General features: G+C 45.3%; 2 protein-coding genes across 3 annotated transcripts in view; one reads left to right on the plus strand and one right to left on the minus strand.

The window, feature by feature from the left end:
- The first annotated feature begins 452 nt into the window (after positions 1–452).
- LOC121915051 (platelet-activating factor receptor-like) lies at positions 453–6,554 on the plus strand. Its single transcript, XM_042438879.1, has 2 exons — positions 453–1,556; positions 1,745–6,554. Exon 2 carries the CDS (start codon positions 1,755–1,757, stop codon positions 2,772–2,774), a length of 1,020 nt encoding a protein of 339 aa, XP_042294813.1. The 5' UTR covers positions 453–1,556; positions 1,745–1,754; the 3' UTR covers positions 2,775–6,554.
- A 9,113-nt stretch (positions 6,555–15,667) lies between these two features.
- Positions 15,668–23,530, minus strand: part of DLGAP3 (DLG associated protein 3) — a 175,903-nt gene continuing 168,040 nt past the window's right edge. For both annotated transcript variants that reach the window (XM_042441275.1, XM_042441274.1), the window contains exons 9-12: positions 21,189–21,613; positions 20,290–20,381; positions 19,515–19,658; positions 15,668–17,103 (exon numbers count right to left, since the gene is read on the minus strand). In XM_042441275.1, the coding sequence (XP_042297209.1) occupies positions 16,885–17,103; positions 19,515–19,658; positions 20,290–20,381; positions 21,189–21,613 (880 nt within the window). In that variant the 3' untranslated portion in view covers positions 15,668–16,884. The remainder of the gene's footprint in view (positions 17,104–19,514; positions 19,659–20,289; positions 20,382–21,188; positions 21,614–23,530) is intronic.

The following is a 23,530-nucleotide window of genomic DNA, read 5'->3' on the forward strand; positions in this document are numbered from 1 at the left end:
AGGAGTCTTCAGGTTTGATTTGATCAACGAACCCATTTGTTTTGTCTTTCTGGCTGCTATGGTATCCTCAGCCCTCTTCTTCAGCACCACATCTCAAACGACTTGATTTTCTTCAGCATCCAGCTCTCGTATCTGTACATGATGATGGGGAATGCAATGGCTTGGGTGATTCTGGCTTTAGTTCTCAGTTGTATAGCCTTATACTTTAGGATCTTATCTAGGTCTTTCATGGCTGCTCTTCCCATTCCCTAGTCTTATTTCTTGACTTCATTCTCCATTCTGATCAATGTTTGATCCAAGGCAAGGGAACTCTTTATTTCAATTTCCTCCTTATCTAGGCTGAATAATAATAATAATAATAATAATAATAATAATAATAATAATAATAATATCTTGTTAATTAGACATTAGATCCTCCATGGTCATAATTTTTGTTTTCTTTAGTTCAGCATTATGCCTGCTTTTGTACTTTCTTCTTTGACCTTTAGTAATTGTTCCAAGTCTGTGATATTTTCTGTTAGTAATATGTTGTCGTCTACAGAACTTAGATTATTGAGCTTCCTTTCTTCACTCCTCCTTCTTCTGAGTCTAAACCTGCTCTTTGTATGATATTTTCTGCATAATATCAGAGTTACCTCTTGTCCTAAGTAAAGATTTGTCAAGAGGACTCTCAAATGTAGTGGCACTCCCATTTCTTTTTTGAGAGCAACAGACACACACAAACACATACACAGATATATATTGCTTTCCCTTAGAATTTGTTTCTCCAGCAGGGTTCCACTACAGTCACCAACTTTAACATTAAGAAATACAGTGGGCCCTTGGTATCTGTTGGGGTTTGGTTCCAGGACCCTCTGTGGATAACGAAATCTGTGGATGCTCAAGTCATATTAAGTGCAATGGCATAGGAAAATGGTGACCCTTATACAGAATGGCAAAATAAAGGTTTGCTTTTTGGAATGTATATATTTGAAATATATTTTCAAACTGTGGCTGCTTGAATCCATGGGGGGTGGGAAATCCATGGATACGGAGGGCTGAGTGTATAGACTTTGCTTCACTGCCTGGCTCTCAAAAAAACTGGAGCATAGTTTGCTGAAGTGGTCCTATGGTCTGAAGAAGGGAAGGTTTTTTTTTTGCTTCTCTGATTCTTTGCATGTCGGTTTCTTAGCCAAAGAAGACAGTCTCCTTGGGTGGATGGGGGAATAGAGAAGAAGGGAAGGCACTTGGCCAGGCAAGAAGTGGCAGCTCCCCTCCCACCCCCACCACAGTTGTGCTCTGTGGTTTGGCAGGGGAGACGGGGATTATAGCAGGTGACCCCGTGTGGGTAGCCAAGGAGTCACTTCGGCCCACGACCGCCTAACCAGTGCTAAGCCTCAGCAGCTGCCCATTGGAGCCAGGCACTCTGTCTCCAGCGATGGGTGGCAGCTCTCTGAGGCATCTCCTTGCAGCTGTGCTGCTTTCCACTCTGCAAGACATTTCCGGGCATTAAGGAGTGATGCAGACTGACGGCAAGGCTTAGAGAGATGGTCAGAAAGTTGCAGATTGATTGGAATGTGAGTAGCTATTCCCTTTGATTATACCTCTTGTCCCACTAAGGATGGCAAGTTTGTCAATGGTCTGCTTGGAGTGTGCAGCTCTGCCAGCTATATTTTCGTGCACCTTGTTCCTCTGTCTCTCTGCACGCACCTGTATGCACCATCCTTTGCATTGTTACTGGTCTCCCTTTCTTCTTGTTTCACAGTGACATCGGGATGAACAATTCCACCAATGCAGGGTTTGGGGGTGGCCACTGCCATCTTAATGATCCTGTGCAGTTCATCCTGGTGCCAGCCGTCTACTGCCTGGTGCTGTGTGTGGGATTGCCGGGCAACGTGGCAGCCCTGCTTGTCTTCTTACAGAGTGGACGCATGCGGAAGGCCATCCGCATCTACCTCATCAACCTCACCTTGGCAGACATCTTCTTCAACCTCACCCTGCCCTTCTGGATCCCCTACTACTTGGCAGAGGGGCACTGGGTTCTACCCGAAGCCTTCTGCCGCTTGGCTGGGGCCACTTATTATTTGGCTACCTACAGTGCCATGGCCTTCATGACCCTCATCAGCTTGAACCGCTACTGCACGGTGGCCAAGCTGGAGCTGGCTTTGAACAAGCCCCCAGGAGCAGTGGTGGGGTGTATCCTTGCTTGGGGACTGTGTGTGGCTTGTGCCGTCCCCTCCTTGGTCACACAGCAAACCCACCAAGCCGAAGAGATCAGCACAAAATGCTTTGAGCAACATACGGAGCGGAGGAGTTATGCTTATGCCATGGTGGTTCTCTTTGCAGTCTCCTTCTTGGTGGTCTTAGGAGCCTACGTGTCCATCCTGAGGTCCCTCTCGGTTGCCGCTGGCCCCTGTCGAGGTGGTCATCGGCGGCGGGCACAGGTCATGGTGCTGGGAATGCTTTTGGTGTTTGTGGTCTGCGTGGCACCCTACCACCTCTCCCTGGTACCTTGGGTAGCTGACCGGATGTCCAGTCCGCTGTGCAGTCCTCCGTCATTTCTGGACAACCTTCACATGCTCAGTGTGGCTCTCTTGAGTCTCAACAGCTGTATCGACCCACTCATCTACTGTTTCTCTATCAAGCGCTTTCGGACAGATCTGTGTTCAATAGTACAGAGGGTCACCCACTGTTGCCCATGCCCCTCGGGACCACCACAGAGACCTCCTCTACCACCACCATCAGAAAACAGATTCCCACCCAACTTCAGGTCGTCTTCTTTAACCTCCTCATAGCTTGGGTATGGGGAAAGGATTGTTTAGTCTACCAACGGGATTCCCAGACCTTCGAAACTGGCCCTAGGTTTTTGGGCCTATACTCTCTTCTCTGGTTCTCAGGGTGAAAGGGAGGAATCTCAGGCCAAGAGCATTGCCTTTATTTCCCCACAGTGAAAGATGAGCCAATGCCTCCTAAATGTTGAGTTGCAGCTCCCAGTGTTCCTCACCTAGTTGTGCTGGGTAAGGCTGCTGGGAGTTGCAGCCCGACAACAGCTACAAATTTCCCCTTCCAGTGTTTGGAGAAACATTATTTTATTTTATCGAGTGCTTAAGAAACATTAAGGACTGTTTCTTTGCATTTGGGGTTCATGGAAAATATGAAAGTTGCAAAGCTTGGAATGCATGTTTATGGGGAGGTACGTGTCTCCGAACTGAGCTTACTTTAATGGCAAAAGTGTATCGGCTCACCGTCCTACGGTATAATCCTCAATAGGTTTACTCAGAGGTCGGTCCCAGTTTGCTGAATGCAACTTGTGAATGATGAAGCCTTGATTTCCTGCATGGCAGGGGGTTGGATTGGATGGCCCTTGTGGTCTCTTCCAACTCTACAATTCTATGATTCTATGATTCTAAAGAATTGGATTTGTCAGAATTATTGCAATAGGAAATCTCTCTGGGGGGAATTCCTTGTAAAAGTGTTTTCATCCTTGTAAAAGGGCACCGCCATGTGGCGAAGCAAAAGAGCAAACAAACATTTTGTTTGTCTAGCAAATAATTAAAGATGGCCTGAAAAGACGGGGGTTAAAAAGGGTTGCGTATGTTTTGGTACTATTGTAGAAACAGTCTCAGAATAGGGATCTCCTGCAGGTCTTTTCCTAAGTGTCTTTTCTCTCACCGTTGTGGTTATTTTAAAAATGGTATTGCCCTGGATTGCCTCTGTGGACTGAAGGGCACTTCATCAATATAGCTTTAATATATAACAATCATAAACAGTGCTACAGTGGTACAATAATTTACATCTTTATGGTTTTTTAAATAAAATATAAATAAAATATCCCAGCAATCCTTAGCTTTTGTGCTTGTTGGTCACCCAGAATCCTCTGGTACAGAAGTAACGTTAAAAGTCCAGCTGACAAGAGATGAAAAATATTTGTTTAAAATCACTTCCATTCTCTGACCTGAAAACAGTTGGAGAGTGCCTTGGATTCCAATGTGGTTTTCCCCAGCATCCATTGGTCCAGAGGTCACTGATGGTCCAAGCTCTGAAGGGTGGGATGGGAGGTAACATTCCCAGAATGCCAAGCAGTTCACAGTCCCTGACTTGGGTCCGGTTCTGACTTGCAAAGGGGTGGCCCAAAGCAGTGTCTGTTGCATGTCTTTCTTGGGCTCTCGACTGCTGAGACAGAGTCTCTTCCAAGTCAGTGGCGAAGGGTAGAGTATAAGAAACAACCAAAGACCTCTCTTGAAAGGTTTTTCACAGTGCAGTGTGGAGCCCCCTGGAACGAAGCCTCAAAAAGTAGCACTTGGTACGCTCCACTAAAAACATGCTGGTTGGCCACCAAATCCTTGCTTTAGGCAGGATAACTTTGCACCCATCCACCTTCAGAGTTGGGCAGAAGCTTGGGTGAACGGTTCTCTGACCATTACTTGGAACTTACTACATTGCCAGGGGAACTGGGATGATGGTGTTGGTAGTGGACTGGGCAGTGGTGAAGATAGGAGATTGGATGGGCGTATGGGAGAATGAGAACTTTGGAGAGCACCCAGGAGGTGGACAACCGTAGTGATGCAAAAGGGCAGTTCTGCTGGTATCTCCTATGTCAGTTGGGTGATGAATTCATGCTAGGTTTTAATTCAGGATTAGAAGGACCTTTAATGCCTGAATTAAGATCTGGAGTAGGTTCACCATCCCATTGACATTGACTCCAGTCACCATTGACAAAAGGTGACCTTCAGCAGTTGTGTTGGTAGCTCTTATGTCAGTTGGGTGGTGAATTCATGCTAGGTTTTAATTCTGGATTAGAAAGACCTTTAATGCCTGAATTAAGTTCTGGAGTAGGTTCACCATCCCATTGACATTGACTCCAGTCACCATTGACTTTGGTTCTCCTCAACCTGCCAGCCATTTCCTCAGACCCAGCAACTCCTCTCTTTAATTCTCCCCCTTCATACCATTTCTTCTATCCCTCCTAACAAGAAAGAGATGCATGGGGATGAGGAAATACAAAGTGATACGTCCAGCCCTTAATTTGTCTCTGGTATATAGGTGTGATTCCTCACAACCAACCCCGAGAAATATTACTAATATCTAAAAGGTTTTATCTCAACGTTCCTAAAAGAAATCTATTTTCTTTGCCTGAGCAAGGCCTTCCAAACCCATTTCAGTTTTGGTTTTTTTGCTTTGGGATGAAATTTGATGGTGATTTAGAGGTATGTGGAACCTCCTCTCTCCTCTAGAGAAGTTTAATAAAATAAAACGCCTTGCAATTCTTCCCTTAGTAATTGCCCAAGGATGTTGCATCTCAACAGATTCCCACAGACTTGCCTTGTGTTAGGCACAATGTGACTACAGCTCTACTCTCAGCTTTCTGGTACAGTCTCCTTGGTCCTGAGCTTGCCCTCCCACATCCCCATGTCATACTTTATAAAGCCATGCAATTGCTCTAGGTCTTCATGTTGGATGTTTTTGCGCATGCATGCATACATGCATGCATGCATGAATGAATGGGGCTGCTATGTTCATTTTTGAACCCCCCTCCCAGGCTGGTAAAGTGCTGAGAAGCCAAGAACTTTCAAATTTCCATTCCTCAAGACTATCTGGGTCCATACCACAGACAAGAGCTAGAAACACTTTGGGAACCCTCTAGAAAAACCCTACATGGGGGAAATCACTCGTATTATTGGAGAGGCATGTTCTCTCACCGCTGGCCCAGGCCTGGTCCAGAGGAAAGGATCTGGAACATATTCCTAGAGCAATAGGACTTTTTAAAACCTCCACAGTGGTTAGCAGGAGCATAGCTGAGTGCATAGAGTCCCCAGGGCAAAAAGCACAAATGAAGTCTCTCAAATGTGGCTGCTTGTGCCATTTTGTCTGTCGCCAAGATCAGAGAGCAGCAGAAGGCCATCACTGGCTGGAGACCAGGAGGCAATGCTTCTCCCTGTCCAGTGGTAGCCATACCAGGGTCAGATATTTGAGTTTTGGGGTGTTAGAGGGTCTGGGACCCTCAAAATGGCATTGGGGGCTGCATGTGGTCCATGGGCCACAATTTCCTGACCCAGGGATGCATGGAAGCAAACAAGTTTAATGGACTCCCCATGATTTTGGCAGCGTATACAGTACAGAAGAGTAGTAATTCTTGCTGAAATTTATTAGTGGGTGAAATAACCACTGTTTGAAGGAAATGGCCTTTGTTGAGCAAAGGAATTCAAGATACACCTTTGTGATGAAATTATCTATCAGGACAGTTGGAGGGTATGGTGGACAAGGCTTGGAAGAAGACCTCTTGAGTGGAGAAGTCAGAGATTTCGTCTGCATCCTCTCTACTTGCCAGCAGAGGGCTGTGTTGCATTTCTTAATAAGGCATGGCTTTGCTGCCTTTAACTAGATGGGTGCTTAATGGAAACAAGAGCTTGTCTAGTGAGCATGAGAAGGTTTACTGCAGGAAGAGCTCTGAGTTCCTTCCACAAAGCCAGAAGAGGATAAAAGGGGTGGGTTGGGGTGCAAGATTCCATGGCGGCTGAATATTTGGAGTATAAAATAACCTGGAGGGCTAGCATGGTGTAGTGGTTTGAACATAGGACTAGCATTCAAGTTCCCGCTCAGCCATGGAAACCCACTGGTTGACCTTGGGCAAGTCATGCTTTCTTAGCCCCAGAAGAAGGCAAAGGCAAAGCCCCTTTGAACAGGCCTTGCCAAGGAAGCCCCATGATAGTTTCACCTTGTTGTTGTTGGGTACTTTCACGTCATTTCCGACTTATGGCGACCTAAGTCAATCCTGACAGCCAGCGTGGCGTAGTGGTTTGAGCTTTGGAGGATGACCCTGGAGACCACAGTTCAATTCCCAGCTCGGCCATGAAACCAACTGCGTAACCTTGGGCAAGTGACACTCTCTCAGCTTCAGGGGGAGGCAGTGGCAAACCTCTTCTCAACAAATCTGGCCAAGAAAACCCTGATTGGTTCATCTTAGGGTAATCGTAAGTTGAAAATGACTTGAAGGCACACAACACACAAGGTGACCCTATCATGGGGTTTTCTTGATAAGATATGGTCAGATGAGTTTTGTGCCCTTGTCATCCTCTGAGGCTGAGATTTGTGACTTGCCCAAGATCACCCAGTGGGTTTCATGGCTGAGTCGGGAATGTGGGTCACCATAAGTTGGAAATGAGGAAGGCACACAACAACAACAACAACAACAACAATCTATTCTCTTGCCACACATTTGTTCAAAATCACTTTGATGGTGGACTCCTTGGTATTCCTCTTGTTAATTCTTTTATCATTTGTTCTAAAATAAGACTATGGGACTAAGATTGTGTGTCTCTCCAGATGTCATTCAAACCCCACTCCCATCAACCTTATCTAGTATGGTCAATAGTCAGGCATGATGGGAGATGTAGTCCAACAACATCTGGAGTAGCCAGCCCAGTTGTGAAAGGAAATAAAAAGCACCAGAAGGAGTAGCCAGGACAAAGATGGGCCTAGTTCCAGTTTATAGGATCTGCTGGTTTCTTCCTAGAACTCCAAGATTTAAGTTAGTTCCATTTAAATGTAATTGCTTATTTATTTTAATTTTAATGCAATTTAAAATTAATGCAGCCATGTTTAATTTAATTCGGTTTTAATAGTGGATTTTGTTTTGTGTTTTAATCATAACATATTTTTGTACAAAAAGACAGTATTTCTGTGAGCTAATTTGCGTCTCGTTGTGAATCCAATAAATAAACAGCTAAACCTGCCAACTGCTCCAATTTTTCTTTATTGCAGAAGCTGAACTGAGGGAACACATTGCTCCTATTGCTAAAGGCCTAGGATTCAGAAATCCTTGGTGGTTTTCTGGAGATCACCAAAACATCTTTGTCCCAATAGATCCAGATCAACTAAGGTCCACCTTGGTTTACCGTACCCATCATCCCCAGGCAGTGTTTCTTGACTCAGCCTCCCCGAACGACAACAACCCAAAGTGTCGGATTACAATGCCCTCCATCCGCCACTATCACACCAGCATCAGTGGGGATGATGAGATTTGTATTCCAAGGCTGAGAGAAGTCTGCCCTTGTCCCTTCTCCTCAAAGTATGAGGCTTAGGGTATGTCTGTACTGCAGATATAATCCAGTTTGACATAATTTTAACTCCCATGGCTCAGTGCTATGGAAGTGTGGGCATTGTAGCTTGTCATGGCACCAGAGCTCTCTGACTGCAGAAAGCCATAGCACTGAGCCATGGAAGTTAAAGTGGTGTCAAATTGCATTATTTCTGCAGTGTGGATGCAACCTTGGACAGAGGCAAGGATCTCAAAGACTGCAGACTTACACATAGAATCATAGAGTTGGAAGAGACCACAAGGGCCATCCAGTCCAACCCCCTGCCATACAGGAAATCCAAATCAAAGCATCCCTGACAGATGGCCATCCAGCTTCCATTTGAAGACCTCCAAGGAGGGAAACTCCACTACACTCTGAGGGAGTTTGTTCCATTGTCGAACAGCCCTTACTGTCAGGAAGTTCCTCTTAATGTTGAGGTGGAATCTCTTTTCCTGGCGCTTGCATCCATTGCTCTGGATCCAAGTCTCTGGAGCAGCAGAAAACAAGCTTGCTCCCCCCTCAATATGACATCCCTTCAAATATTTAAACAGGGCTATCATATCACTGCCAGCTATAAAACAAACACAACATCCAGTCAAATCGCTAGTGCCAAAGCGAGAAGATCTTGCATCATAGATCAGATTCCCATCGAAGGCTTGAACTCACTCTTAGAAATCCAAATTTCGTGTCGCTCAAGTCATCTTCTTAGCTCTACAGTCTGAGACCTCTGCTTTTGTTACCTTCTTCGATAAAGGGAAAGCAGAATGGTTGTTCCTCTCTTTCCCGCTAAACAAAAGGGAATAGTATACTGGCTTTACTCTTATTTATTTTAATATTTAATCATTTTGATATGCTATTTTTTGTACACAATCTTGAGCCACCAGAGGGTGGGTATAAAAAGATTAATAATAATAATAATAATAATAATAATAATAATAATAATAATAATAGCATTAACCATCGAAGATACAAAGCAGATAAAATATCTTGCACTGGGCCCAACTGAAGGTGCGGTCGGAAATATGCACGCTTTTGGGTATCACAGAGCTCTGTGCCAGGGCTGTATAAAAACAAGGGGCGTCCAAGGAAGAACGTCACAGCTTCCAAATCTCACAGCTCATGGAAGACGCCAACCAGGCAAGGGCATCGATGGATTTGGCCGAATCTCTGACTGTGAACCAAACAGCCTGTAATAATAATAATAATAATAATAATAATAATAATAATAATAATAATTTATTTGTATCCCGCCTCTCCCTGTATTGGATCGAGGCGGTTATATTGGATCGATGCAGGTATCTGGATAAAAAAAATCCTTGCATCCAGAAAGATCTTTAGAATAGCCTTTACCTGACATGATATATATTTTTTCTGTGTGGAACTTTGTGTTTCTTGGATAGAAGATCATTGAACGATATGAAGCAGTATTGTTGAGACGAAGGGTGGGGATGCTTGGAAGGAATGGGACAGGAGTGTGGAGGGAAGAGAGAAAAAGCCCTTTCCTACAGTTTTCTTGGAGGAACAAGGGGAACATGACCCTTCCATTGCTTCTCCGGGCCTTTACTTCTCTAGGTCAGAAGCTGGTCTACACAAAGGTCTACAGATCCCAAGAAACACAGTAAGTCCTTTCTTTGCCCTTCCATGTTGTATCGGTCTCAGTCCAATGGAAATGATCAGTCTCAAATGATGGGTCTCGGTCCAAAGGCTACTCCCATTTAGAGTAGGACCCCTGATTCCATGGGATTTACATGAGTGTAGACTTAGCTTTCAACTATTGACTCAATGGGTCTGCTGTATTTGGAACTAACATTTCTTTTTAGGTTGGAGTAACCCTTGGGAACATGCATGGTAGTGGTTTGAATGTTGGACTACAACTCTGGAGACCAGGGTTTGAGTTCCGGGTCAATCATGAAACCCACTAGGTGACCTTGGGCAAGACACACTCTCAGCCTCATTGGAAGGCAATGGCAAACCTCTTCTGAACCAATCTTGCCAAGAAACCCCCATGATAGGTTTGACTTAGTGTCGCCATAAGTCAGAAATGACTTGAAGGCACACAACACACACACACCTCATCCCTTGCAAGCCAGGATAATGTATTGGTTTCAGTGTTGGACTAGGACTCTCGGAGATCAGGGTTCAAATCTTCACTCAGCTGTGGAAACCCACTGGTTGACCTTAGGCAAGTTATAGCCTGAGAGGAAGGCAATGGCAAACTTTGCCTGAATAAATCCCATACACTGTAAGCCAAGAAAACCCCTAAGTTATAAGTCAAGAGTAATAGGAAGCCCAGGGATGCTACACTGATCTTTTTGGGTCACAATTCCTTACCAAGGACCCTGACGACTGATGCTGAGCCACTTTGAGTCCCTATGTAAGGAGAAATGCGGGATATAAGAAAATAATAATAATAATAATAATAATAATAATAATAATAATAATAATAATAATTCTGGGAGTTGAGGTCCAAAGCTTCAAGAGGGCCAAAGATTTTCTATGCATTCCTTATCCTACACAATGCATGACAAGTCTTCTGCCTCCATGATGGTACATTATTGCAAAAGTGGCAACAAAACGGCATGAGGAGAGGAGGCTGGATCGGTCTCTTTCATACTACAGAATTATAGCCGTGCAATGCCACTTTAACTATCATTAGGCTGCATCCTAAGGAGTCCTGGGATTTGTAGTTTCCTAAGGCACCAGAACTTTCTGGCTGAGAATTCGGAAAAAAACAACAACCCACAGTCCGTCATAAAGTGCAGATTCCAGGATTCCATAGGATGGAGCCTTAACCGTTAAAGTGGTATCATAGTGCTATAGTTGTGTGAAGCAAGAGACTTGACTTTGCCATTTTGAGAGGTTGCTCTCTGTTCCTTGTGAACATTCCTTTTTGAAAAATTCTCCATGGGTGCATATAAACCATGGATGAATAAGCTCCTTTCAAGAACTCTCCGGTTAACTCAAGCATACGATGTGCCAAAGCACCTGCCTTAGATTGATGTCCCATCTCATTTAATCCTCCATCCTCTGCCCTTGCAAACCTGGCATAACTTGAATCAGGACAGGGAAAAGGTAATATTAGCCTGCTAAGCATTATGTCGATATATGTATTTTATTGTTGATTTTATTTTCTGTTGTAATCCCGCCTCGATCTGCAGAGAGAGGTGGGAAATACAAATAACATTTATTATTATTAGAGCTAGCATGGTGTAGTGGTTTGAGCATTGGACTATTACTCTGGAGATCAGGGTTTGATTTCCAGTTCAGCCATGAAACCCACTGGGTGACCTTGGGCGAGTCACACTCTCTCAGCCGCATTAGAAAGCAATGGCAAACCTCCTCTGAAACAATCTTGCCAAGAAAACCCCATGATAGGTTGGTTGGGTTTCTTGTTTTATGGATAGCTCCCTCCGCCAAATCGACCTTTGGCTGATTTGCATTGTATGTTGTATGTTTTTAATGGAGATACATATATAAAACTTAGGCCTGTTACAGACTGCCAAAATAAAGCTGCTTCGGGTCTCTTTGGAGGTATGCTATTTAAATGATGCATGGGTCTTAAGAGTCCGGAGGTTGCGCCAAAGCCACACTCCATTCCTAAGCACCGGAGTGCAGCTTTGGTGCAGCTTTTGGATTCTTAGGATGCATGCATCATTTAAACAGCATACCTCCAAAGAGACCCGAAGCAGCTTTATTTTGGCAATCTGTAACAGGCCTTAGCACATTTTTGTGGTTTTATATTTTTAACTTAGTACGTTTTTAACGATTTTAGATTTTTAACTGGTTGTATTAAGGACATGTTTTCAAATCGTGTTTTAAAAATTAAATAAGTAAATTAAAAATAGCATTTGGTCACCCGTCCCCTCCCAGGGCTGTATCATTAAAAAATTCGCATTAAGCACCATCAGCAACAAAAACTGTGCTGCACCATGCTGAGTCCAATTCTGCAGCAACAGAAGCCCAGTTTATTTCCATTCACTGACAATCACATCATTGCCTTGCTTTTCATTCCATGTGGAAATCAAGGTGGCAAGGAAGGTACCCCCGTGTGGTCTCCCCTCCAGTCGTTAAACAGACTCAACCCAGCTTAGCCTCAAGAGGTAGAGGCATCAAGTGACTTCAGATAATGATGCACAATGACCTGCAGAAAGGACCAGAGCTTTGGGAGTGTTTCATTTGGGGACTACGGCTTCCAGAATCCTCACTGGCCATGCTGGCTGAGGATGCTAGGAGCTATAGTCCCTAAAAGCAATTGTTTGCAAATCTCAGGATATAATGCATTAAAATTCATCAGTGGAAGATGAATTCAATACCAGATGCTGGGCCTGGTAGTGAGGAAAGCAGAGCAGGGGGTGGGATGGTGTCCAATACCAGCTGCTTGGCTCCTGAAAGGTTTACTCATTCCCTTGCCCCATAAGCTATAAAGCCCTCTATGGCTCAGGTCCAGGTTATTTGAAGGGCCATATTCTCCCTTATGAACCTGTCCCTGTTTTGAGATTTTCTGGGAAGGCCCGATTCTCCACCCATCAACCATTCGGTGAGAACATGGGACAGCTCTTTGTGGTATAGTGGCTTGAACATTGGACTAGGACACTGGGAGAGCAGGGTTCGAGTCCTGACTTGGCCATGGAAACCCCTTGGGTGACCTTGGGTAAGTTACACTCTCTCAGCCTCAGAGGATGGCAATGGCCAACTGCATCTGAAGAAACCTGCCAAGAAAACCCCATGAGAGGTTTACCTTAAGGTTGCCATAAGTCGGAAACAACTTGTAGGAACGCAACAATAGCAGCAGCAACAACAACCACCTCAGGCTCTGGAACTCCCTTCTGCGGAGAGACAAGGCTGGTGCCCTCCTATTATCTTTCCATGAGCAAGTAAAATGCTTTTTTTATTCTGGCATGCCTTTGAGAATTGATTTTTCTGGTGGAAACTGGCCTTGTATAATGCTCTAGACTTTTATTTGTTGCTCTTCTTGTTTTACAGTCGGCCCACCATATCCATGGATTCGTTATCTGCAGATTCAACTGTATTAAAGGGTCGTGGCATTAGGAAGGTTGAGAACCACTGATCTAGAACAGTCTTCCGCAAACCAGTGCTATCTAGATGGGTTGGACTACAATGCCCACAATCCCCCAGACTGTGTGGTTGTTAGGTTGGGGTTGAGGAAGGCTGATCTAGTCCAATTGCTTAATACAACCCGATCAAAAAATTTAAAGATATGTGCGAACAATTCAGGGCAGTGGACTCAATGGGAATATGTGCGACACATTGAAGAATATTGGGACACGACAGGGGAATCCCAAATTGAATACTTTACTCAGTCATGACCCTTGGTGGATGGCCATCAGCAATTGTTGTAGCCAAGTCCAATCCTACATAGGAAAATTGAAGTTGCCTTACACTGCGTAAGGATATTGGTGCATCCACCCTAGTATTGCCAACTCCGATTGGCAGCAACAGCTCTCTAGGATTTCAGAGAGGCTTACCTTGAGATCACTGGTGATCTCCTTCCCCAGTACTAACCCTGCTTAGCTTTTGAAATCAGACAAGATTTGATGTGTTCCGGGTGGTTAATGTCTGGTTCAAAAGACTGGATCAAATCGTGTTAGCATTACAGACAGAATCCTGTTGGGGCTTATGCTGGTCAAATCCCATTATGACATTACAGAAATATTGCAGAAGGAGGTAATCTAGACCTCCTTGCACCAGTTATGGAAGTGCAGTTGTAGGCCTCATTCCCACTACCTTTTAAATCGGATCGTGAATTAGTTTGAACCGGTTCAAACGACCCTGGCTCCCACTTAATCCATATAGCTGAAGCGATTCCGAGAGGGGGGCCATGCTCCAGACCCATTTAACCCACGTCTTTTCCCCCAATAAATTGATTCTGCACAAGTGTGAACCACAAGCGGATCAGAATCAATTCAAATTTCCCCTTTGGCTGGCTGGAACCGAATCATTTTGAATCGATTCATTCGGGAATGGGAACCACAAGTGGGTTATTTTGATGCCAGAAAATGACAGAAAATGTGATCGGGGCAAGTGTAGTGTAAACCAAGATCCGATGTCAAATTGATCCATCGATTCGGATCGCACGCCGGTTTATCTGTAAGTGGGAATGAGGCCGTAGTTTCCAGGGTGTAATTCCCCACCCTTACCGCTGGCCAGCAACAACAAGGGAGCATCCATTGCGTAGTTCCACATTGCAAGAATCACTTCTCATGCTACAAAGATACCCTTAAACCTTCTAAATTCCAGGGGTTTCTTTTCTAGGAAACTTCCACCAGCTGAGATCTCACGAACCTAAGTCCTTTATAATCACATTTGTATTGTTTTTAATTGTGTTGGTTTTTTAATTTGTAGGCCGCTTTGTGCCCCAACTTTGGGCACAAAAGCAGGATATAAATAAATATAATAACAATAGATAATTGTAATCCAATTCTCAACAGGAAAGGGTAGAAATGTATGCTGTCTCTTTCTTCATGCAGGTTTTAAATAGGAAAGAAATGTAAGAAATATATAGCAGTTCTTTTTCAACCTCCTCTCCAAACTGTGTCCCTACCTGGAAATCCTGGGACTCCTTCGTGAGTAGATCAATAAAGGCAGATGTGCTTCCCTGAATGAAAACTTGGCCTTGCTCTAGGTCAGTTGCCCCACTGCCTCCTGAAGCTGGGGAATCTCCAGATGTATGAGACTACAACTCACATCAGCCCAAACCATGCTTGGAGACAATGGGACTTGCAGTCCAACACATCTGGACCAACTTGGAAAAGGGGCCTGGTCAGTTAATAGTGAAGGGTGGTCAGTGCTTGTGAATAAAATGCACACGTTGGACCATTTTCCAGCAGCGTTTGGAATGGTCAGGGGTACCATGGTGGAGAGGTGAGTATGGATTCATGTTCCCTGAAAGTAGGATGTTGTAAAAACACACTGCTCTGAGTTAAATGTGTCAGGCCATCCCCTTAGCTTTTTCCCTTATGATTTTGTCACCTAGTTTCTTTAATCCATCATCATCATCATCATCATCATCATCGTCATCACCACCTTCCATCCCTCTGTTCTGAGTCTTTGTAGCTTTGTTGGGCTAGACCTGAACACAGCACTCACCATGCTACTGAACAGAGCACAATGATGACTTCTGGAGCCCTGAATGCTACACTTCTGTTGGTAGAAAGTGATCAGCCAGTGGCACAGGGAACTATCAGACTCTGGACCCCCAAAGGCTTTCTGAGGCTCTTGCCATATGAACATTAAAGTGGGCCCACCACCATCAATGGGCTAGCAATCCATGGCTTGAACCACCTGCAGATCATCATGGCCCATATTATTCAATGGTGGTGTCTGCACACTGATGTGCTGATGTGGATGTGTGCATATCGCCGCCCATTGAATGATATGGGGTTCACCCATCAGCTTTTTTCTCATCAGCTATAGAGCCTGGAAGTGAACCCCATGGATGGGAAGGGTCCACTGTACCTCCAAGGCTGAAGAAGTTATCCATATACTGTTTTTTGTGGGTTTTCCAGGCTATGTGGCCCTGTTCTAGAAGAGTTTATTCCTGGCATTTCACCAGCATCAGATGCTGGCGAAACGTCAGGAATAACCTCTTCTAGAACATGGCCACATAGCCCGAAAAGGCCACAAAAACTATGGATCCCAGTAATGAAAGTCTTCGACTTAATCTCTATGCACTATAGAGTTGTGACAGGTGGCTTCCATGTTGGTGGAATCTGCTCTAGGTTTTCCTCCAAATAGTAAAGGAGCCATCCAAGATACTGAATCTGGTTTAGGATTTGTGTTCAGCACCTGGAATAGCTCCTTAGAAGTTCAAACTAAAACTGAGACGGGGCCCACCACCCTGACAGGGAAAGCACCAGCTGTTACAGCTCACCCGCCACTCCTTACAGAACCAGCTCAAGGGCCCCAAATCCACTCCAAGAAGTCAACCCGTCACCTTCACCACAAAAGAGGCAGCCATGCTTGACCCACAGCCCTCGGCCTGCCAGCCTTTTGGGACTGAGAGGTATAGTGCTGGCAGCCCATCTCCCTACTCAACCCATATGCGTGTCTCTGTGTGAGTCTGCATGTGGCGATCTCGGCATGTTTTGTGCGTGTAGGGGTGTGGGGAATTGGCCTGCTGACCTGGCAAGGGGTGGGTTGGGGGTCTCCTGAGGAGACGAGAAGGCTCTCGCCATCAGAAACACAGCTGTGGTCTTGGGCAGTGTCTGCCCTTTTTCGCTTATATTTATAGAAGTACATATACATAATATATTTATATATAAATATTGATGGGCCTAGAACCCATGGATGCGGGAGGTGGGGGGCGCAGGGATGGGGAGTTATTGATGGGGGGCCCCGAGCCTGCAGGACAGTGAGAAAAGCTCATGGAAAGGGCTTGGTTCAAGGGGGAGAGGAGCGAGGGAAGAGGGGAGAACCGCTCACCAACAGAGCTGGGGCCAAAGGTTATAAGAAGAAGAGAGTCAGAGGAAGGGAAGAGAAGGGAAGGAGGAGAACGAGCTAGCTGGACCGGAAGGGAGCCATTTGGCACAGGCCAATCTGCTCCAAATCCTGCTCAAAGTGATACGCGAGGAAACCAGAACTCTGCTTTTCATGTCTGTCTGGCATCAAGTCCATGGATTGCAGGAGTTTTTTTTAAAAAAAAGACTATTCTTATTATTAATTTCCTTTCTTTCTAAAGAGACTGTGGCAAGGCCTAGCGTTGCCCTCCCTGGAGAGGTGGTGGAACGCACAGACCGCGGATCACAGTGTGTGCTGAGCGTTCGGCCTGTGCAGGAACTGGTCGGAAAAGACGTTCCCCTTTGGCCTTTCACAGTCTGGTCTGGGCTTCTGGGATGTAGATCTCAATGCTGTCCGCACTCTCTGTGGCTGAGCTCTGGCGGAAAGAGGCGGCGCGCTTGGCCGCCAAGAGCCTCTTGCGGGCCTCCTGCCTTTGCCGGTCAACGGAGTCCAGGGAACGGTCCTTCACCGGGTGGAGCCGGGAGCGTGGCGGCTTCTTTGGTATTGGTGGAGGCACCTTCTTTTCCTCCTGGCGAAAGAAAGAGAGAGGGCATTAGGAGGAATGGAAGACCCTGGGGAAGAGGAGGGAAAGGGGAGGTGATCCTGAGCATGGAGATCCTGCTGATCTGGGCACCTGGGGGAAGGAAAAGATATGCTCAGTTATCTTCTGAATCACCTTCTCCATCTTTCCCTTCCCTTTCAGAAAGTAACACCAGTAGTGACCTCTCCTAATACAGTGCACCCTTCCCTTACATGGGGGAATCCGTTCTGAGCCCCCTGTGTATGGACAATACTGTGTATGGTAGAGCCCCATTGAAAACAACGGGGCCTGTGCTTGTGGTGCGGTGTAATGTGTGTGCACACCATTGTCTCTTCCAGCATGTGGCTTTCAGTGTATGCTGAAAGCCAAGTATGGTGCACCCATACAGTGCGTATGACATGGGCGCACAGTAGTTACTGGAAAGTGGGAGGATGTGGAACTGCATATGTAGAACATGTAGAATCTTAGCTACAGACGTACATGACAATTACGCTTTAGCAATTGCAACAATGCATCCCTGAATGGGCACGCAAGTGTGAAATCCGCCATTCCAACTCTCAATGCATATCTGCTTGTGCAATCTGCAACGGTCAGAACACAAATAACCTCCAGATGGATCAAGGAAAGGGCTATGAAAAGATAAAGATACAAAAGAAAATGTATTCATGCAATATTCAAAACTGTTTATTGTGGAATCTACTGTTCTAATTTGTCCTTCTATGCCATATGGTGTGTTGCATGTCCCTTTTGAAATACCTGGTTGGTCATTTTGACATTTTGTAAACAGTCTTGATTATTGCACAAATACATTTTTTTTTGGTATCTTTATATTTTCATTGCACTTTCCTTGATCCATTTGAAGACTACAGTATTTTGTTCTGACAGTAGAGGGGTGAGTGCTTGGGGTTCCCCCCGATTGTTGTTCAATTTGCAATGGCACCACATACACAACTTCTTCTGCAGTCGTCCACTAAATATTGACGTCCGCATTGGACAAAAAGTCCAGCTGCTTCTGTAGGGGAGGAGGCAGGTGTGTATTTTAACTTAGTATAAAGATGGAAAGGACAGGAACAAAAGGTGGGACTTTTCAATCAGTCTGGATGCAACCAGGGAATGGCTGTGTGTTGATGTATCCATTCATGGATCAAGGCCTCGCCAAGCACCCAGCTGTGCCAACCAGAGGCAGTGACCACCGTCCAGAGGACACCATCCCAAGTACAAATTCAAAAACCTGCGTGTGGGTGCATGCCTACCAGCATTTTCAGAGACAAAAACTAGAAGCGTTGCAACAGAAACAAGATAAAACAAAAAACAAAACCCTAACGGAAATAGCTTTTGAGTCAGGATCTGAAAAGCTCTTTGAGGGAGCAGCTGTAAGAGCTTTGCTGTTCAGGCTGGGGAAAAAAATAACAATGAAAAAGAACAAAGATTTGTTTAAAATGCCCAATTATTTTGCCTTGGCCAGCAGTGCGGTTCTAGAGCTGGGGCGGGAGGAGGGAAGCGGGAAGGAAGATCACAGCTGTGATTGTCTCTCATTCTTTCTGAATCCCTTCTTTCTCTTTTATATCTTCAAATCTTGAAGACCAACTAAGTGAAGGAAAGCAGAGTAGCAAATTCAGCTGCAACCAGCCAGTATTTGTTCACTGCTCTGCTGGCGGTGCTTGGGTTGCTGGGCCAGACAACTGGATTGTGCTATCCTTTCAGTTTCCCATAATGCCCTTGACCTAGCCCATTTCTGAAGCATTGTGGGAATTTTTAAAAAATGCTTAGCTAGACTCAGCTAATGCTATAATGTTTTAGGTGCTGATCCCATCATCCGAGGAGCCCAAGGGCTAAGGTGGGACCCAGTGGGTCCTTTCAGTCTGGGTTAAGATGCTTAAAAGTCTCTGAAGAAAACAAGGCATTTGGAGGGATCCATTTAGTTCAGCGGTTTGCATCCTTTGGTCCTCCAGGTGTTTTGGACTTCAGCTCCTAGTAGCCCCAGTCAGCTTGGCCAACAGTCACGAATTCTGGGAACAGAAGTCCAAAACTGGTGAGAACTGAAAGAGAGCTTTCAGTCAGTATTGTCTCCCTCTTATCTTTTTCAATGTTGTTGTTTCTAATTTTTGTGAAGACAGGGTTAGGAGCTGTGTCAGAGATTTGGGAGAAATTCCTTTTTTGGACTACAACTCTGAGAACTGTAGCGTAACAAATAATAGTCCCAACTTCTATACATTAAGAAAAATATCACCATGTGCGTGATTTTAGAAAGCAGCCTGGTGAAGAATTTTGTGGTTGGGACATGAACATGTAATGATTTTAGTATTTTTGTATTAAAACTTCTGAGTGGTAGAAGCCTTGCACATGCAGCCAGCTCCTCCTCATCCCTGGTTCTATGACTGACCCCTTTTCTCTCTTACCTTGGGCTCAATGGGTTTCCACCCGTTGGCTTTGAGCTGGTGAAGTTCAGCAAACTTCATGCTGACGTCCTCAATGGAGAGCTGTAGGAGGTCCCAGAATCCAGCCAGGTCCTGGAAAGTGGGCATGGGGAAAGCATTCGGATCCTGACAAGGGTGAAGCAGAAAAGGAATGGGATGTCAAAAGTTGCCTTCACTTAGGGGTCACAGACAGGTTCGGCCAGTCTCACCTGGGCATTGATGAACAAGAAGATGCTGAAGGTAGAGAATCAGAGCTGTGCTTTTGTCAAATTTGGATTCCCCAAACTCCCTGAAGCCCTTTGCTGAATTAAAAGTTGACTCGCTGCTCTGTGGAACCATTACTATCATGCCCTCTCTCCGCAAAATGGTGCAGGGAGGTGGCATGAAGTTGTAAAGTGCACTTCCTCACCTTTGCTTTAGGGATTAATACATATTATTTTACTCACTTCAGTGAATGGTAAGGCAGCTTGATACGTCTGGGGATTCACCTATGGATTTTTCTATATTGGATGCTGCAATTCACCCTCAAAGTTCTTCCCTCATGTTACCACTAAAAGTAAAACTAGCCATACTCTATAGATTTTTGTGAGTTTTTTGGGCTATGTGGCCATGTTCTAGAAGAGTTTATTCCTGGTGTTTCACCTGCATCTGTGGCTGGCATCTTCAGAGAACGACATACAGAAGTTTAAGGAAACCTATGTGTGGTTATGCCACTAACAGGACCCCAGCCTAAGTATGCACATAGAGGTCCTCTTACCATGTTCTGCTGACAGAGACGGTAGAACTGCTGGAATTTCTGGTTCATCAAGAGCTGGGCACTGCCCACTGCGCTGCGGATCTTCTCAAGGACTGGGGAGACAGATGGAGAAAATGAGAAGGTCAGTGGTGAAATGGCCTTTAAAAAAGTGACTTCAAGGCATGCCCAACATTGGAGCATCTCCATCAGCTCTTCAAGTCTAAGAGTTAAACTAGGAGTAGTGCTAAAGATAGCTTTCCTTTTAAATGGGCACTTAAAAAACACAAGTATTATCTCTTTTATTTACACCTCACCCTTTGATTCAAAAAGCCCAAGATGATTAACAGACTCTGGAAACCCAATGCCACACACAAATCCCATTAAGAACAATAATTTTATGTGTAATAGGCTACTGCGGTTGACGATACAGAAAACCACTAAGAGACTGAGGAGAATGAACTGACAAATCAATAAGACATTCTCATCTCTTTCTCCTGAATAAAGTTATCCATCAGGACGATACAGGCTGTTTCACCCCTGTTCTCCAGACCTAAATCCAGACAGAAATGGACCTAGAAAATCCTTTTCATCTAGGAACACCTGAAGTTGTGGGACACCATCCTCTCCATGGCCTTGATCAGGAATGTGAATTTGCAATTGGGAGGTGATGCTCTTAACATCTCTAAGGAAGGGAGGACAAAATGTATTCCCAAAATACATTCAGTGTCTTTAAAGTTTGGATTAAAACCCAAGTGGATTCCCACTCCAGTGACAGAGAAGCCACCAGCTGCATTGTCCAAACACTGGCTTGGAAAAGGAAGATGGCAGCTCCAGATGAGATCCCACCAACCCAACACTCTGCCAGACGTGGGAGAGAGATAGAGACCCACACACAGAGAAAGATAGAGACATAGACTCACTCTCTTCTGGTAGGTCATAATCTTCAGCTTCCAGTTCCATCTGCTGGCACCAGCTTTCCATCTTCTCCACCTCGGCTTGCAAGAGCTTGATGAACCACTCCCCATCCCGGTGGCAAGGCGACGCTCGGCCAGAATCCGGCAGGCTGCGTGAGCCCCGATCCATCCAGGAATCCTGGCGGGGCACTTCCATGGTGTCGTACTGCATCTGGTAGTCTTCCCGGTAGGCCCATTGACCTTGCGTGTGCACCGTCTTGTAAACTGAGTATTGCCGTGTGGACTCAGGCTCTGAGGAATGGCGCTGGAAGGAGCGTCCAAACTGCAGGGCCTTGTCTTCGGTGGCCACGGCCAGCCCTGCCAGTCCTTCCAGCTCCAGGTCAGCTTGCACACCCGCTGTAACACTGTTGGACCGCTTGAACCGAGCACGCCTGGACCAAAGAGGGAAGAGGGTTAGGATATCTTCTAAGATGCACAGCATGAACCCATTTTATAGACAATAAGGATGTAAATTTTCATACATTTCATTTTTGTAGGCAAGAATGATGAGAGCCAGCATGGTGTAGTGGTTTGGGTGTTGGGCTATGACTCTGGAGACTAGGGTTTAAGTCCCTACTCAGCCATGGAAACCCACTGGGTAACTTTGGTCAAGTCACACTCTCTCAACCTCAGAGGAAGGAAAAGGCAAGCCTCCTCTGAACAAAACTGTATTGCACATTATGGTTGTGCATCATACACTTTCTGTTGTGGTTGTATATTGCATGTTGTGATTGTGCACCCTATAGTTTAGAGAGCCACTGTGCTGTAGTGGTTTGAGTGTTGAACTACGACTCTGGAGTTCAGGGTTCGATTCCAGGCTTGAGCATAAAAAAACCCACATTGGGCAAGTTACACTCTCTCAACCTCAGAGAATGACAGTGGCAACCACCTCCAAAGACTCTTGCCAAGAAAACCCTAGGATAGGTTTGCCTTAGGGTTGGCATTTGTCAAAAACAACTTGGAGGCGCACAACAACAACAAACCCTATATTGTAGTTGTGTGTTTTATCCATTGCGTACGGTTGTGCATCCTATACTTTGAATTGAATTTTTGCATTGTGTACGGTGCAATGGCACCTAGTCAGTGACAGGTGTTGTGCAGTGTTGCTATTCTGCAGGGAGGTTGTGTAGCACTCACGTAGCATATCTCTGCATGCAAGCTTTTATATATATTGAGCGGATGTTGGACTGAAGCCCCTTTGTGTGTGTGTGTGTGTGTGTGTGTATTAATTGCCAGCATTGCAGAATGGTCTAGACCTTTTCTCCCTGCATGCTGCAGTCCTGATTTATGTAAGACCCCTCCTCACCATACTCACATATAATGCTGATTTTATTAATTTATTAATTAAATACATCCCCTGCCTTTCTTCCAACACATGGAAGTCAAGAAAGCTGGATGATTTAACCAATGCACTATGCAGCTGGGCTTTCAGTATTCAGAGGGAATGTGCCCAAAGGGACTAACAAGGTTTAATTTGCATCGGAGGTAAGGCTTATCCTTGAAATATTTTTCGAAAATGAGCCAAAATGTATCACTGGGCATGAGGCCACAGAGTGCTCCAGCTCTCTCCGATAACCAAGAGCCTGCAAGAGGAATGGGGCCTGAATGTGGCCCCTTTGAGGTTACTGGGCTCTAACTCCCATCAAACCCTACCCATTGGCTAAAGTTGATGGGAGTTGGAGTCCATCAGAGGTCTAATGGCACACGTTCTGCACGCCTTGGTCTACATGTATAAGATTCTGAGGCAGGAGGCTCAACACGTGCCGTACGCTAGCTTTAGGCATGCATCTCTCTTTGAATCACTAGGGACAAGTGTGTGTGTGTGTGAGAGAGAAAGCATGGGAAAAGTCAGACAAGCAGCCAGTGAGCAGTGGCATCCCTGAATTCTTTTTTGTGAAAATGCCGGCTCCCTTCCTCCATCCTGCTCCCTGGTCCGTTTCTATGGCAACCAGCAGTGGATGGATGCTGAAGGACCAAAAAGAGAGAAGGGAGGGGGAAGAGGAAGAGAGACTGAGAGAGAAGAGAGAGAAGAGAGAGTGTGCGAAAGAAGAAGAGAGGACGGTCCCCCACTTGAATGAAGAAATGGGACATTCAGGGTGGTGGTCCTATCATGTCCTCTGTGATTCAGGTGTCCATGAAGTGAACTGCAGGGAAATCAGGTGTGTCTGTTTGTTGTTCACTGGAGATCTCCTAAATAATTTCAGAGGGATGTGCCTATCACACAAGCCTAATGCTCGTACTCATACCCACACATTTATGCACATGGGTAGGCTTTCTTTAGGAGGACCAGGATGCTGTCTTATCCTGAG

This window comes from Sceloporus undulatus, chromosome 9 (assembly GCF_019175285.1).
Source record: "Sceloporus undulatus isolate JIND9_A2432 ecotype Alabama chromosome 9, SceUnd_v1.1, whole genome shotgun sequence".
NCBI lineage: Eukaryota > Metazoa > Chordata > Lepidosauria > Squamata > Phrynosomatidae > Sceloporus > Sceloporus undulatus.

Coding starts and splice junctions, on each gene's coding strand:
- LOC121915051 (XM_042438879.1), top strand. CDS start 1,755: ATGAACAATTCCACCAATGCAGGGTTTGGGGGTGGCCACTGCCATCTT.